The sequence below is a fragment of the Simochromis diagramma genome, unplaced genomic scaffold (assembly GCF_900408965.1).
Source record: "Simochromis diagramma unplaced genomic scaffold, fSimDia1.1 OVJJ01000816.1, whole genome shotgun sequence".
Lineage (NCBI taxonomy): Eukaryota > Metazoa > Chordata > Actinopteri > Cichliformes > Cichlidae > Simochromis > Simochromis diagramma.
Genome location: NW_024386908.1, coordinates 1192550 through 1207404, shown reverse-complemented (window position 1 = coordinate 1207404; position 14855 = coordinate 1192550). Strand labels below are relative to the sequence as shown.

At 41.7% G+C, this 14855-nt stretch overlaps 1 protein-coding gene across 3 annotated transcripts in view; it reads right to left on the bottom strand.

Annotated features, from left to right (window-relative positions):
- Nucleotides 1-13544, bottom strand: part of anos1b (anosmin 1b) — a 46830-nt gene extending 33286 nt beyond the window's left edge. For 2 of the 3 annotated variants that reach the window (XM_040036022.1, XM_040036020.1), the window contains exons 1-2: nt 13202-13544; nt 285-332 (exon numbers count right to left, since the gene is read on the bottom strand). In XM_040036022.1, the coding sequence (XP_039891956.1) occupies nt 285-332; nt 13202-13378 (225 nt within the window). In that variant the 5' untranslated portion in view covers nt 13379-13544. The remainder of the gene's footprint in view (nt 1-284; nt 333-13201) is intronic. The other variant, XM_040036019.1, reaches the window with a different exon arrangement.
- Nucleotides 13545-14855: the final 1311 nt, after the last annotated feature.

Here is a 14855-nt window from a genome sequence, read left to right as displayed (position 1 = left end):
TGTAGATGATTTGGTGTGTGTCAACACAATGTGTAGGTAATTTTCAAGGAAGGTTTTTTTGGCAGGCTATAGCTTTGGACACTGCGCAGGGTATGCTGCTAAAAGAAGACGAACCTGGGCATTCGCTCCTATTTTGTTTAGGGGTTAGGACTGTTTCTTGATGTCTGAGGTAGCGGGACAATGAGGGGTTGGTTATATGCTTAATGTTCCTGGTAAATCTTGGACCAAATTAACAAATTGGTATGATGTCATAGCTCAAGCTTGTGAGTGTGTGTAGTATTTACCTGAGCACAGCGTCTGTGGTTTTCACACCAAACCAGAACTTGGTCACTCTGAAAAGAACAGAGAGGATGAGGAAGGATTAGAACAAACACAGACAGAGAAAAATAAATCGTGACGTGTTTCCTTCCCCACATTCAATCCCTTTATGCGTGACTACTGCATAACGCACAAGGAGACAGAAAGCAAAATATTGTTGCTTAAAAGGTCACTGACAAAATTACATAACCAGCCATGCGACCAGACACACACTCCACCTTTCTCTTATTTAGGTAATTATCCTCTGGGTGAAAAATGACTAAACATTTTAGGTTTGCGGCTGCAGAACCAGACAGGGACAACGTCACTCAGCGAGATGTATGGTTATGTGTGCATCTGTAAGTGTGAGTGTTGCACTCTTCATTGCTGAGTGAGTCAAGACCACCGGTAAACACGGCTGCTGTAACCAATATGACAGCGGTATCCGACATGTCATGACCACACGGACAAAAATAAAGATCAACCAAACCAACCCACCCTTATCACACAGAGTTTTCCCTTATTTGACTCTGTGCACCGTCTAGACAACAACTATACTGAACTAATGAATCTATTTATTTTGTATCATTCATGCAATGACACTTCTATAAATTCATAAGAATAGGCGAGAGGCTACGTACACACTGGGCGGGCTGCCAGTCTTCCATCATACCGTATTTTAATGCGCACTGTCGATGAACGGGTCTGTTTTCGTACATAAGGCGCACCGGATTATAAGACACATTAAGCGGAACAGTCAGACAAGTTAAACTTACTCAACTCATTCTTCTTGCTCCTCCACTTCCGTACTATCGATTCATTAATGTTGAATTCTCTGCAGCTGCTCTATTCCCGTGTTGTTGCAGTATATTAATGACTAACCTCGTGTTGTGGATGGATTATCTCAGTTGTTCTCCTGACTAAAGTTTGGTCCGTTTACAGCATCCTGCCATGCGATTGCATGCAACCCTCACGTTAACTTTTATCGAGTGGAAAAAAGTAAGCGTTCATCCTCCAGCTTCACTGTGTTTATGTTATGCTAACATAGCTGTGTTGCTAGCGATCACGTAGCACATCATTATATACCAGCTAGCCCAACTTCAGGAACCCTACAAACATCACTGCTGTTTAGTTTTCTGTTTTCATTTATGTTGGAAGTGATAGCAGAGCTGTACACGTTTGAATTTTTCAGAAATCTCTCAGTCAGAACATGCTACATCATGTTTAAGTGGAAGCTAGCGAGCTAACTTCCTGCTTACTTCTAACTCCGTTAAATTCTGTTTTCATGGATGCCTGGACGTTAAACTTAATTGTTACACCTGGTAAAGCAGCAACGCTGATCATTTTATTAAACATGAAAGAATTTAGACAGTTTTTAACTCTTAGTGATGCTGCAGTGATCATTTGACTTTGGAACCTGAAGCAGACGGAGTTTTGGACCCAGATTGGGGTCGCAGCAGATGGCCCCGCCCCTCCCTGAGCCTGGTTCAGTCAGAGGTTTCTTCCTGTTAAAAGGGAGTTTTTCCTTCCCACTGTCGTCAAAGTGCTGCTCATAGGGGTTCATATGATTGTTGGGTTTTTCTTGGTATCTATTATTGTAGGATCTACCTGTACAATATAAAGCGCCTTGAGGCGACTGTTGTTGTGATTTGGCGCTAGAAAAATAAAATTGAATTGAATTGAAGTGAATAGATTACTCCGCCAGGCTTCTGACTACGGTAGCCGACAATCCATCAAGCGGTGCGGCTTCGTAGCTTACCAAAGTCGTACTAAAACATTTTTGACGGATTTTTGAGCGCCGTGTACCTCATAAAATCGGTTCGAGGTCAGTGAGCACAACCAGAATTCATACATAAGGCGCACCGGATTATAAGGCGCACTGTCAATTTTTGAGAAAATTAAAGGATTTTAAGTGCGCCTTATAGTGCGGAAAATACGGTACTTTGGATTGAACGTGGAGAACTATTATCCATGAACACAGTGTGGCTGTTTCACAGTGTGGCTGTAACTACTCACAGACCCCCTTTTGAGCCCTTAAACTGGCGTAAAAACAAACTATTAAGTTTTCATTTGGCTTTTCTGCAATAATTCGAGGATTTTGAGTCATTTTGATGCCTTTAAATAGCAATTTCTACCAGCTGTTTTGAGCTTCCTTTGGCAGGATAGTCAGTTTTGGCACAACAGGCGGCCCTTCCCTCTGAAATGCTTTGTCATCATCAGAAAAATCATGAAGCCTTTGTGCACCTTCAAAACAACTATTATAATACTTGTGTGTAACTGCCTGTTGTTATGTGGCTATGCCTTCAGAGAGAAAGACTGAGCCTCTAGTGTGTGTTGGATAAGCCCCCTTAACAACTCTTAAACCCTCTCCTGAGTGAGCTGTATTTAGCCTGAACCAGCTCAACTCTTTGCACAAACACACACACACACACACCCTTTTCAGGGTTTTAGGTTAGCATTTGTTCTTCTGGTATTATGAGGGCTATGGGGTTATAGTTAAGGTGACAGTGCTGGGGTTAAAGGTTAGAGATTAGGAGTTAAGGGATTTCACGGTACCGAAGATGCTGAACTGACGCTTTCGCTTGTAACGCTCAGAACGGATGCACATTGTTATCGATGGATGGAGGGTGACTTGTGCAAGCACTAAGCCTGGAAGTGAAGAAATTACTGCCACTAGATCAGTCATGGGTGATGAAGGTCTTAAACCTGAGACAGACTTTGAAATAAAGTGTTCAGACAGGCCTGTCAGACAGTTAAATGCTGACTATAAGACGGGGAACACAGCTCCAGATTCTTGTTTTACATCTCCAAAACCAACAAACCGCAAGTCACCTCAGATTTCTAAAGAGACCGTCCATTGAGTGTATGTGTGAAAATGATTAGAGCCCCAAATTCAACATAAATTTTGTTTGCCTCATTCCTCTCATACTCTCACGCCGTGCACTGCTACAGCTGCTTACTGCCTCACTTGTCCAGCTGTTGGCAGGAGTGAAGAATTGGTCAGCTTTCAAGAAAAAGACACAATGAATAAGATTGAAATGAAGATTTTGAGCTAAGCTTGAGCAAAGCTTCAAGGTTTCCCAGTATCTATAAGTATCTAAAAAAAAAGAGGTATTCCTGACCTCTGACATTATACCTCCGTGATCACTAAATGACTAATGACGGGGCAGACACCCTTGGCTTAATAGTAACCTGTGCTGGAGGTTTAAAGTGATAATGCTGCTGCACACCAGCCTTTAAACGGCACAGAAGAGAGAAGGAAGGCGGAAGCAGTAGCACATTACAGTAATTGTGTAAACCCCAATGAATAGATTAGCAACAAGTCTGTGGGGAACAATAAATGCAGAGAAGAACAGATGAGGCAGAAACGAAGGAACCGGTGTCATGGTACCGCATAGAGACACGGAGAGAAACACTTCCCTCCTCTGCTGACTTCTAAGCTTGCTAATACTGTCTGCAGTACAAAAACCCTGTTGCTATGGATACACATCTTATAGTAGCTTCTTCTTCAGTCTCTCAACATTACAACTTTTCAAGATAACATCTCAGACTGATTCTGCTTGAAAACACAAACTGAATGTGAGCCTGGAAGTTTAGCCAGGTTCACTTTTACACTCAAGTTAAATTTATTTAGATGGCAACAATTGATTTACAGCAACAGCCGCCTCGAGGCGTTTCGTATTGTAAGAGAGAGAAAACCTCCGCAATCCGATGGTGGGGTGGAAGAACTCCCTTTTATCAGGAAGAACCGGGCACAGGGAGATGCAGCTGAATGACGATGAAACAAAAGGGAGTGCACACTCTGAATCTACACTGAAGAACATAGGACGGCTAAATATCTATTTCTGCATAAATTCAGCGTTGCAACATTGAGGTGTATCATTGAAGTGTAAGAAAATATGCTTCCATTCAAAAACAAAACAGGAAAACCCTTATGTGCCCTCGCAGAAATACTACATGCACTTCACAAGGCAGTCTACTGGGAGGGTTTGTTTGTGTGAATTTTACTGGCCAATATTAAATCTTACTCTGTGAAACATTTTTGCTCGATGAGTCCGAGCTGTTATGCTACCACGTACCCAAAAAGCAACTCAGATATCCATTAGTGCAATCAGTTGGTGATGTTCAGTGCTGCTACCTGCTGCTAGGAGTACTTTCTGATGGGTTGTATAATTTACCACTTTTAATACTTTTGGCTTTCGTTCTTCACATTTCCCAGAAGCTCTTTCCGAAGCTGCCAGATGAATTTATATGAACTTTTGGGTATTAGGCTAGCTTTTAGCAAGAACCTAATAATGACAAGAGTATGGGTGAGAGAGAGAGCGCTGTTATCTGGTCTATTAAAGCTGCTGTAAGTATGAACTCTCCATTTCTCCCCGTGTGATTTCTGAACAGTGGAACAAAATGATAAATCAAGTGCAAATCTGTCAAGTTTGTGCTGTTTTCTTAGCAAACACACACCATGGATGGATATCGGTTGCTACGAAGTATTTGATGTAGGTATATAGGTAGTCCAAAGTTTTATGTTTTTGTCAACATCACGCTGCTTTGTGCCGCTTATAGATCCTTAAGCAGGGTTGTTTGAACATTCATGCACCATCAGAGGGATTACGGAAGCGGGGGATTAGCCTCTTTTGGTCACACTGTCACTCCTTCTGTGTTTCGTTTGGACTCACTGCCTTTCCAAGTCTCTGCATTTCTGCCAACTCCTGTAAAAATGACAGGAGAGGACTTAAAAATGACACCGATGATAAACTATAGATCTTCCAGCGAAAGTACCGAGGACAGCTAAGTATCTCCAGATTTTCACAGAGGAGATATAAAGCCGTGTTCCCCCCTGCTGGCCTCACATCTTCATCCTCGCTCTCAATCTTTTTCACGCTATCGTTCTTTTTCCTGTCTTCTTCATGCCATAACATCCTTCCAGTGTCAGTCAATCCACTTTAGAGCCTTCTGTAGTCTACACTCACACATATGGATGCACACATATATGAGCTAATCCCAAGTCGATTTCATGGGACATATTTGCTGTCAGAGCCAATTAAGCCAGTTTAGATGGGTCTGTGTGCCGTATGGCCATTAAACGGTGGTCAGAGTGAGGTTTCATAGGGTCTTGGTAAGTGTATGTATGTGTGTCTGCGGCAAAACAGCTGCACATGTTAAAAAAAAGTCTGAGAGAGAAAGAGGAGGTGGACTTGCATGAGATGACTAGAAAAGGAGAAAAGAAGCTGGATGTGGGCGACTGAGAGGAAGTAAGAGAGAGGGAGGACACTGAAAAGAATAAAGAGACAGTCAAAAGAAGGTGAAATGTGGAAATAAATATTAGTTAATAGGAGGAGACTGGAAAGGATGGGGAGTGTTGTGAAACAGGATGCTGTTCATCTGGCTAAAGTTTCTTCTTCAAGGATATTTTATAAATGAAAAGCCAACATTCAACACAACAAATCCATCAAGACAGAATATTGTAAAATAAAGATACAGACTTCACAAAAAGGCCTCCACCTGCTTTTTTTAATGAAGTCCTACAACAAGAAACCATGCTAAAAATATGTATATATATATATATATATATATATATATATATATATATATATATTACAATAAAATAAAAGACAAAAAAAGTGATCTTAAGTTTTTCCACTTGTTGGGTCTTAAACTTTCTTTCAGTTCTGGGATCCGCAAGAAAAATCTGTCACGAGAGACCCATCAGAAGCACAAGACTGACCCTCGGAGTAGGAAACAGCGCTAAAGGACTTCCACATGGTTCTGACTGCTGCTGATCTTTGCTGAAGGAAAAACAACCTGATATTAGCCTTTAAAATAAAACACGACGACGCGTGCACGGTCAGCGTGCACGCACGCAGCTGCACACACCCGTCAGTGTTTGAAGGGGAGAGAGATATAAATCACACTTCTGCCAGATGCAGTGATTAAAAAAAAAACAAAAGTGTGTGCAGGAGAGACAGAGGAGGAGAAAGTGTGTGTGTGGGTGTGTGCTGTGGTCAGCGCTTGTGGTGAGGTGCAGTAGAAAGTCTCTTTAACATCAGGCATTAACTCTGCTAATCACACCCAGATGACCAGAAGCAAACGCGGTGATGGTGTACGGCTTGTTTGTGTGATGAATATATCATGACTAACGTCCACTCAACACAATATAAAGTTCTTCCCAAAAGAACAGCCTTGAGGTCCGAAAGCTTCCCGACAGAAGCCCCATGACTCATTGTTGTGTCCACCTTCGAGTTCGTGGTGCCCTACATCCTGTAAACAACAAGCGTCAAAACAAAGGGGATTTTATTACGTTCCCAAATCTTAAAGCTTTCTCCTTCTCCTTCCATCAGAAACTGGGGTTTAGACGAGAAGACTGACAGTATTCAAACTAGGAAGCTCGCCAGTGAGTTAGCGCAAAGAGCGTAAAAACAAAGAAAACCAACTGTCTGCCAACCTGTGTCAAGTCTAGTCAAGTCAAGTGTAGGGCTGCCACGATTAGTCGACTAGTCACGATTACGTCGACTATCAAAATCGTCGACGACTGATTTAATAGTCGACGCGTCGTTTGAAGCTTTGTAAGATCACAAAAGACGCAGGAATAAGTAGCAGGATTTAAGAGTGTAATAACGGAACTGAAACAGAAGATGGCAGCACTGCAGGTACAAGGATGCCAGCTGCCGTTAAACCCGAAGAAGAAAACAGCTGTATCCCAGAATTCATAGCGCAGCCCAGCTCAGTTTCCAACAATGGCGGCAGCTAGTTAGTTTTAATATTACTCTTATTATTCTTTCTGGGTCACAAAATAAACGTTTAACATATTTTCAGGCGAGAATGTAGCTGTGTAAACCTCAAATATCTGCTCAGTTTATCAAGACACCACATATTTTCAAAAGCGCTCCGACGTTTTCGGAGACGTCTGTTACCCACTAGCTCGATAGCTAGCCGGGGTTACAGGCTCACTAGAGCCGTGAGAACAGCGGACTCCCGGCAAATCGTTTTCATACCCACCGCCGTCCTTCGCATATCAGGTTAAACATGATATATAAGTCAAATTTAATAAACTATCATCTTGTCTTTATTTTTAGTTAGCACAGATCTTAAACACTTAAAGCTGTAAGCTAATGATAGTTATATAAGAGCAGATGCTGCTGGTGCAATAAGCTGTACGTTTTACGTCCAATGGATGATGATCTGATTAATCGACTAATCGCAAAAATAATCGCAGACTAGTCGACTATCAAAATAATTGTTTGTGGCAGCCCTAGTCAAGTGGCTTTATTGTCATTCCAACCATGTGCAGTGTTACAGTACATGGTGCTACATATAACAGACCATCAACACAGGACAACATAAAGTGCAATGTGCAAAAATTGCAACGAAAAAAACAAAAACAAAGTGCAACAATGTGCACAATGTGCAAAAAAGAACTTGGAGTATAACGGTGTGCATGTGTGTTTCTGTGGAGACTTTAGAAAGTTATTGTTCCTGTCACTGAAACACACCTTAGAAGGCAGGTTATTGGAAGAACTATCCATCTGTTACGATCTATTACAGCCAATTCGATTAATGAACCACGGAGAGCATCCAGCAGGAAAAGCAAAGTTGCAGTCGAGCACTGTGGCAGCGTGCCACCTGTTGATTCTTCAGATATTTACAACCTTACTGAGTAGTAAACTCGTAGTTTCAAAGCCGGGCAAGCTGGGGATGGTCTTTAAAAAGTGATCTTGTGAATCTCACAAGACTCCAGTTGCCTTGCAAGGTGAGGCCATACCCAAGCAAGTATTTGCTCTTTGTTTGTCCCAGATGTACGTGTGACATTTATCTTCTTATCAATGGAAAGGAGTAACAAGGGGGGGAAAGGATTTAAGTAGCACCTATAAAATATCACGACAGTCTAGATGTGGCAAAAGAGTCTTTCTTTCTAAAGCTGCAACAAAGCCATGCCCTCAGAGCCTTGCCATTCCAGCTGTGATTTACTGTTTTGGAATTTCTTGTCCTGGTTTCAGGTGAGAGTCGCTCTTACACTGCCATAACTTTATCACCATCTATGCACTGATCAAATGACAGGGCAGTCACAAAGCTGCACTGGTTTTATCTCTGAGGCGAATCAAACAAGCCTTTGTTTCCCTGCCGTCGCTCACCCGGATGCCTGTCTCGCTGCATGTCAGTCTACTTCTATAGCCTACGTATCAGTTCACCGAGTTGTCTGTCTTCACCTGCGTCTGTCACACCTGCTTGCCTGCTCTCCTGTCTTTCCATCCCTCTGCCCATCTTCACGCTTGACCGAGTCTGCCCACCTGCCCTTATCTCCTCGTCTGTCTCCGTGCAACCTGACCTGACCGTTGTCTCTGGTCTTTTTCAGAGCGTGACTGGTTGGCTGACCGACCTTTGGGCCGATTAGAGTTACCTACCGCAGCGTAGTCGGGACAGACAAATGCACGCATGCGCACACTTAGACAAGGATGCACAGGGAGCTCGTTTAACCTACCGCCGGCCCTTATCCCTGGCTCGACGCATCAGCGCCACAGCATGTGAGCGTCTAAGAACACGGGCTAATCTGAGCTACTACGTATGTGTAAAATAATTCACCTCTTCGGGCAAGACGGGAGTTTTTCACTTATTTTAGGAGCTTACATCAAGGAGGAATCTGGGAATATGACAACATACCAACATGTTTATATATATATTTAAGTGTGCTCTCTCACACACAAAAGAGCTATAATTACACTATTACGCCATACAAGGGAAAGTAGTGGAAAACCCAGAGACGCAGCATAAAGAGAGGTGTAAATAGAAAACTGGTGACTCAAATTCTAGTGGCTACACACTAGCCACACAAACACACACACACACACACACTGAGAAAGAGCCAAAAACACAAAGTTCACCCACATGAAGCCAGAGGAAGCAATGTGTGTGTTTGTGTCTGAGTGTGGTGACTGAGGAGGATGAGTAAAGCTCGGTTTGTCTTTACTGATGTCGTAGTTGCTGGAACTGTTATCTAAAGGCTTTTTTCTTTTTTCTAGAGGGAATGAATGCTCTAACATACTCCTACCCATCAATCAATCCGTGTGCTCTCTAAGCTGTCCTATAATAGTTTCGAGGAGTGATGCAACTCTCCAGGATGTGGCTGAGAAGAAAATTTGTTTCCTTGTTTCCTCAGAATTTTGATGTGCTTTTTTATTTTGGTTTAAACACACAGACTCTTTTTAAAACCACTGAGGCTCTGCGTCCTTTTCCTCTCCGATTTCTTCTAATCACAGTCTGTATATAAAAGATGGATGTAGTTTGTGTCGTCTGGGTTTTTTTGGAGCCAGAGATGACTGCATTTAGACGAATGTATAACGTGCTAAATTATAAGTTGATGCTAGCAAGCTCAGTTAGCAAGGTGGATGTGGAGATAACAGCCAGTTGGTGTTGGTGTATAAATAAATCAAGAATCAATCAATAAAATCAGTGCACTATTGATTAATCTCACATTTATTTTTAATCAAACAGACTCTACAAAATGTGTCAAAATAGAAAAAAAATGTCAATCCTCACTGTAAAGATGTTAGAAACAGAAACAAACAACAACAATAGGGCTGCCACAAACGATTATTTTGATAGTCGACTAGTCTGCAATTATTTTTGCGATTAGTCGACTAATCAGATCATCATCCATTGGATGTAAAACGTACAGCTTATTGCATCAGCAGCATCTGCTCTTATATAACTATCATTAGCTTACAGCTTTAAGTGTGTAAGGTCTGTGCTAACTAAAAATAAAGACAAGATGATAGTTTATTAAATTTTAATGAAATTTGCAGATTGTTTCGGTGAAGTTTAATAAACTCCTTGCTATCTAAAATATAACAGGACACCGGAGTAAATTCTCGAGCATCTCACACTTCTGATAATCAGCTGTCTGCTTGATGTTTATTCAGCTGTGTAAAAACTATAACTTTAATCTCAGCCAAACCGATTTACTCAGAAACAAATAAAACACTGAAAAAAGCCAAACAATAACATTAAGTTATCTAAGTGACTTACATCATGTTTAAGCTGAGTAGCGAAAGACGGCGGTGGGTTTGAAAATGATTTGCCGGGAGTCCGGTGTTCTCACGGCTCTAGTGAGCCTAGCCCCCGGCTAGCTATCGAGCTAGTGGGTAACAGACGTCTCCGAAAACGTCGGAGCGCTTTTGAAAATATGCGGTGTCTTGATAAACTGAGCAGATATTTGAGGTTTACACAGCTACATTCTCGCCTGAAAATATGTTAAACGTTTATTTTGTGACCCAGAAAGAATAATAAGAGTAATATTAAAAGCTAACTAGCTGCCGCCATTGTTGGAAACTGAGCTGGGCTGCGCTATGAATTCTGGGACACAGCTTCTTCTTCTTCGGGGTTTAACGGCAGCTGGCATCCTTGTACATGCAGTGCTGCCATCTTCTGTTTCAGTCCATTATTACACTCTTAAATCCTGCTACTTATTCCTGCGTCTTTTGTGATCTTACAAAGCTTCAAACGACACGTCGACTATTAAATCAGTCGTCGACGATTTTGATAGTCGACGTAATCGTGACTAGTCGACTAATCGTGGCAGCCCTAAACAACAATCTTTATTATTATTATTTTAACTAACCGGTTAATACTTTTGGTATACACCAAAGTCTTCTACAGCTCAAGCTAACATCCTCAAATGATTTAAAAAAGCCAAAGATTTTTATTTTAATCAGTTATAAGAACCAAATTTTGTGCAGCCGGACAAAATGATTCCAAGAGCCAGAACCATTCAGGTGGCCGAGCAGGAGGCTGACAACAACGAGGCCGGGCAGACAGCTGGTAACAAAGGAGACAAAGAGCCCCCCCCCCCAAGAGCTTGGTGGCTAACCTTGAGGCCAATAACAGTGAGGGAGCCACTGACAGGTATGAAAGCTTTTTGAAGGGCAGAGGAGACGCCTGGAACCCACAGACTGAGACCTACACCCTCAGAAAACCCTTTTCTTCTTTTTGCAGCAAGCTAGCAACCATTGTACTGATAGAATAAGGAGAAAAGACTGGAAATCCTCAAATTCAGGGAGGAATATGTCTACCAGGTCTATGTTATGCTGTTCTGTGATATGTTGGAATTATTAAGACGTGAGGACCCAAATGCAAAATGCTAAGAGTCAGACGTCAATGAATAAAAGGCAAGTGATTTATTGAGGGGATTAAAGTCCAAAGAACAATAAATCCAACATCAAAGTTAAACAGAATTCCACAAAAATGCAAAGCTACAAAACACAATGGATCAAATATAAACAGCTTGGAGCACCAGCACAACTAGGCTTCAATAATATCAGAAAAAATGAACTGAACAGAAATCAGAAACAACCTGACACAATTCATGAAACTAGGGAAAGTAATAAAACCAAAGCAAAAGACACAAACACCCGACTCAGAAGCTGGTGCTGAAAAATCACCTGGTTTCATTTGAATCACTGAATTTGCACATTTGATTCTTGCACACTGGTTCATAAAGTTTAAACCAAATGTTCCCTTTCTCACACCTCTGTTCTAGAACACCCACCCACACACACACACACACACAAATGCAAACATCTAAATGGTAAAGTCATCCAGAGGCCACCCTCATTACTCAATGCACAGGTGGCGAGGGTCTTTTCTGGATGGACAAGGACCAGACCAAACCTCGGTTTTATATGTGAGCATATGCAAACCCACACACACACACACACACACACACACACACTTTTGTCTGCACACCTCAGAGCCATTGGGGCTGAACTCTGTGGTTAATGACTTTCCCACCCACTACACAGCATGCACATGTTGAAGCCGTTAACGATAAGTGGCTTTTCGAACTTGGTAACGTCCTAATGTCCCTGTTAATCTCACATTCCTCACTACAAAGGCTCCAGTACACAGCACAGCAATCCCTGCAAGATGAGCCATTTTGTGAACTATTAAAAACCAATAACCAAAGTTTTTTTCGGCCTACCTTTGCCCCACTAGAGTATTGACACGGGCCGACTTCAATCTGAGCAACATCAACATCATTTGGTCAGAACTTCAACGTGTTGTGAAAACCACGTGGAGAACAACAGTTCAAGTGTAGATCACAAGGTTGTTGCTGTTTTTGCTTAATAGTGCAGCACTCAGCTGCTTTACTCTGCACTGCACCTTTCTCTTTTGGCCTAGCTTATCCAAAAATCATTGTAACGACACAGCACTGAGGGAAAAAGACAGGAGGGCAACATTTATTAACAACTTGTAAACTGCACGTTTGAAATGGCTGCATAGTGTATTTTCTACAGCAAGACAGTCAAATATCACGATCTGTCCTAACTGACACACTGAGTGGAATTAGTACTTGTGGCTAAGACTACATCTGGAAATCACCTGCAAAAATCATTCTGTCCATGTTATAATTTTACATTTTAAGTTCACACCTTCTTCTTTTAGGCATAATTAACAAATGCACGGACTGGTTCAATATGTTCCAATGAAAAATGTTTAGACTGAGCTTATGTGAATATATAAAGTGACATATTTGACAAAATAATAAAACTGTGTTATTGTAAAGTGACCACAAACAAAACCTCGATATTGATTAAGACTGGTAGCGCTGCGGTGGACCCCCCCCCCCCTCTCCAAAACAAACAAACAAACAAACAAACAAACAAACAAAAACAAGCAGTAATTGTAAACATTCAACATAGTACATATATAATTTTACTTTTGTACGTTATCTCATATTAGACCAACTGGACTGGGTTTTCACATCAAGCCGACCGGATTAAATGTTTCTCTGTTTAATTCAACGGTTTCTCGTGCGTTTTGTAGGCTATGACACCGGTGCTCGTGCGGAAGGTGACCCTCAGGTGAAAAACACACTAAAACAAAGGATTTGGGGCAAAATGCTTGTCCGTACCTGGAGGTGTCTGAAAGCAGCGGTTAGCTGGGTCATGTGCAGAGTGAGGCACCTGGATGTGCATCTGGCGCTGTTCGTTTTCTCCTGAACATCCTCCTGCTCCGGCGAACTCCTGCGAGCACAAGTCACCGCCAACATCGCGCAAAGCAGCACCAAACCGGCCCGACGAACTGACATTACACCGGAAGCTAATACAAAAACATACACAACAACAACAAAAAGGTTTTTCCCTCTCGTTTCCTCTTGTTTCGAAGGCGTCCTCCTCTCTCTGACTTATAAATTCAGAATGAAAACATCCGAGCGCCGCTCGTGCCTGCGCGCGAGTAGGGAGTGGAGCGCCTCCGCGGACACTCCCACCACCGGTACAAGTGCGGCCACGTGGAGTTATAACGTTCTTCATCCTCATTATCCTAAATACCGTCATCATCCTCGGCAACGTCGTGCACAAGCATTAATAATTACTATCGCCGCCACCGCTGCTTCCACTGGCGTGCGCGCTTCTTCACTTTCATTACGATTTTTTCTATTTAATTTTACAGTTTTTGCATCATTTGTTTTCATAAAATTGACCAGCAACCCTCAGCGTCATCACACGCACCAGCTGTTAGTGCTGTAGGCGTCAGTGGTCAGGTTTACTTCAGGCCAGCACCGTGGAGAGACCAGAGCGGGTTTTTTTTAACGTGTTTCTCCTGGAAAGTTAAAATTATGACGACAAGAAGAAGAAGAAGAAGAAAGTGGTTGATTCCACTTGGTATTCAGCTTGATATTGTGCATCACTCTCATCACATTAAAACACGTTCATTCTAATCCAAGCAAGCATCCAATCAGTTTAATTACATTTTTATTATCATTGAAACGTTTATTGCTTTAAAACATTAGATATGCACATAAGTATATTTAATAATTTTTATCCCTTTTTAATATTCTTGCACGTGTTTGTAGGTTCAGGTGCGGAGTTATCGTCATTATTGTTGTTGCTTCACTCATGTTTGTGCTGAATTTTATCAGCTTCACTTCCAACATAATGATCTTTATTTTCATCATCACCATCATCATCATCACCACTGTTGTTAGAGTCTTTTTGACGACCACTTTTATTCTGCTGTGAAACAAAAACAAGAAACAAGAACACCAAGATAACCTTGCTGTTGTCATCAGTGCTCTGATAGTACTGCCTTGTTATGAGGGCAGAAACATAATAAACAGGCCAAAGTTTACTTTAATGTTCTGTTACATGGTTGCAAATATCAGGCATGCAAACAAAGCAAAAGGAGCAGAATGAAAGTCCAAAAGTCCAAAACTAAGACTAAGGAATGCAAGAAGGCGATAAGGACATATAGACGATCTGTCAAATGCTTAGTGGACAAGTGCTGGTGAGGAGAGAGGCGGGTGGATTAGGTGACAAAGTAGCACAGGTGGTAAAGGCAGAGTTTAATTATCTGAATAAATTCCTGGTCTCTCCCGTTTCACTGATATACCTTTATCATCAATACTTTTCTCCCTTTTCATAAACATCTTTTCATATAATCATCATCCTCGTCCTAAAAAAACAAAACTGAAAATTACATTTAAAAAAAAAAACTCAAACTGGATCCATCTGACATGAGGAGAGGTGCTGCAGTGAAGTAAGAGAAAGCATTTATGGCCTAATGGT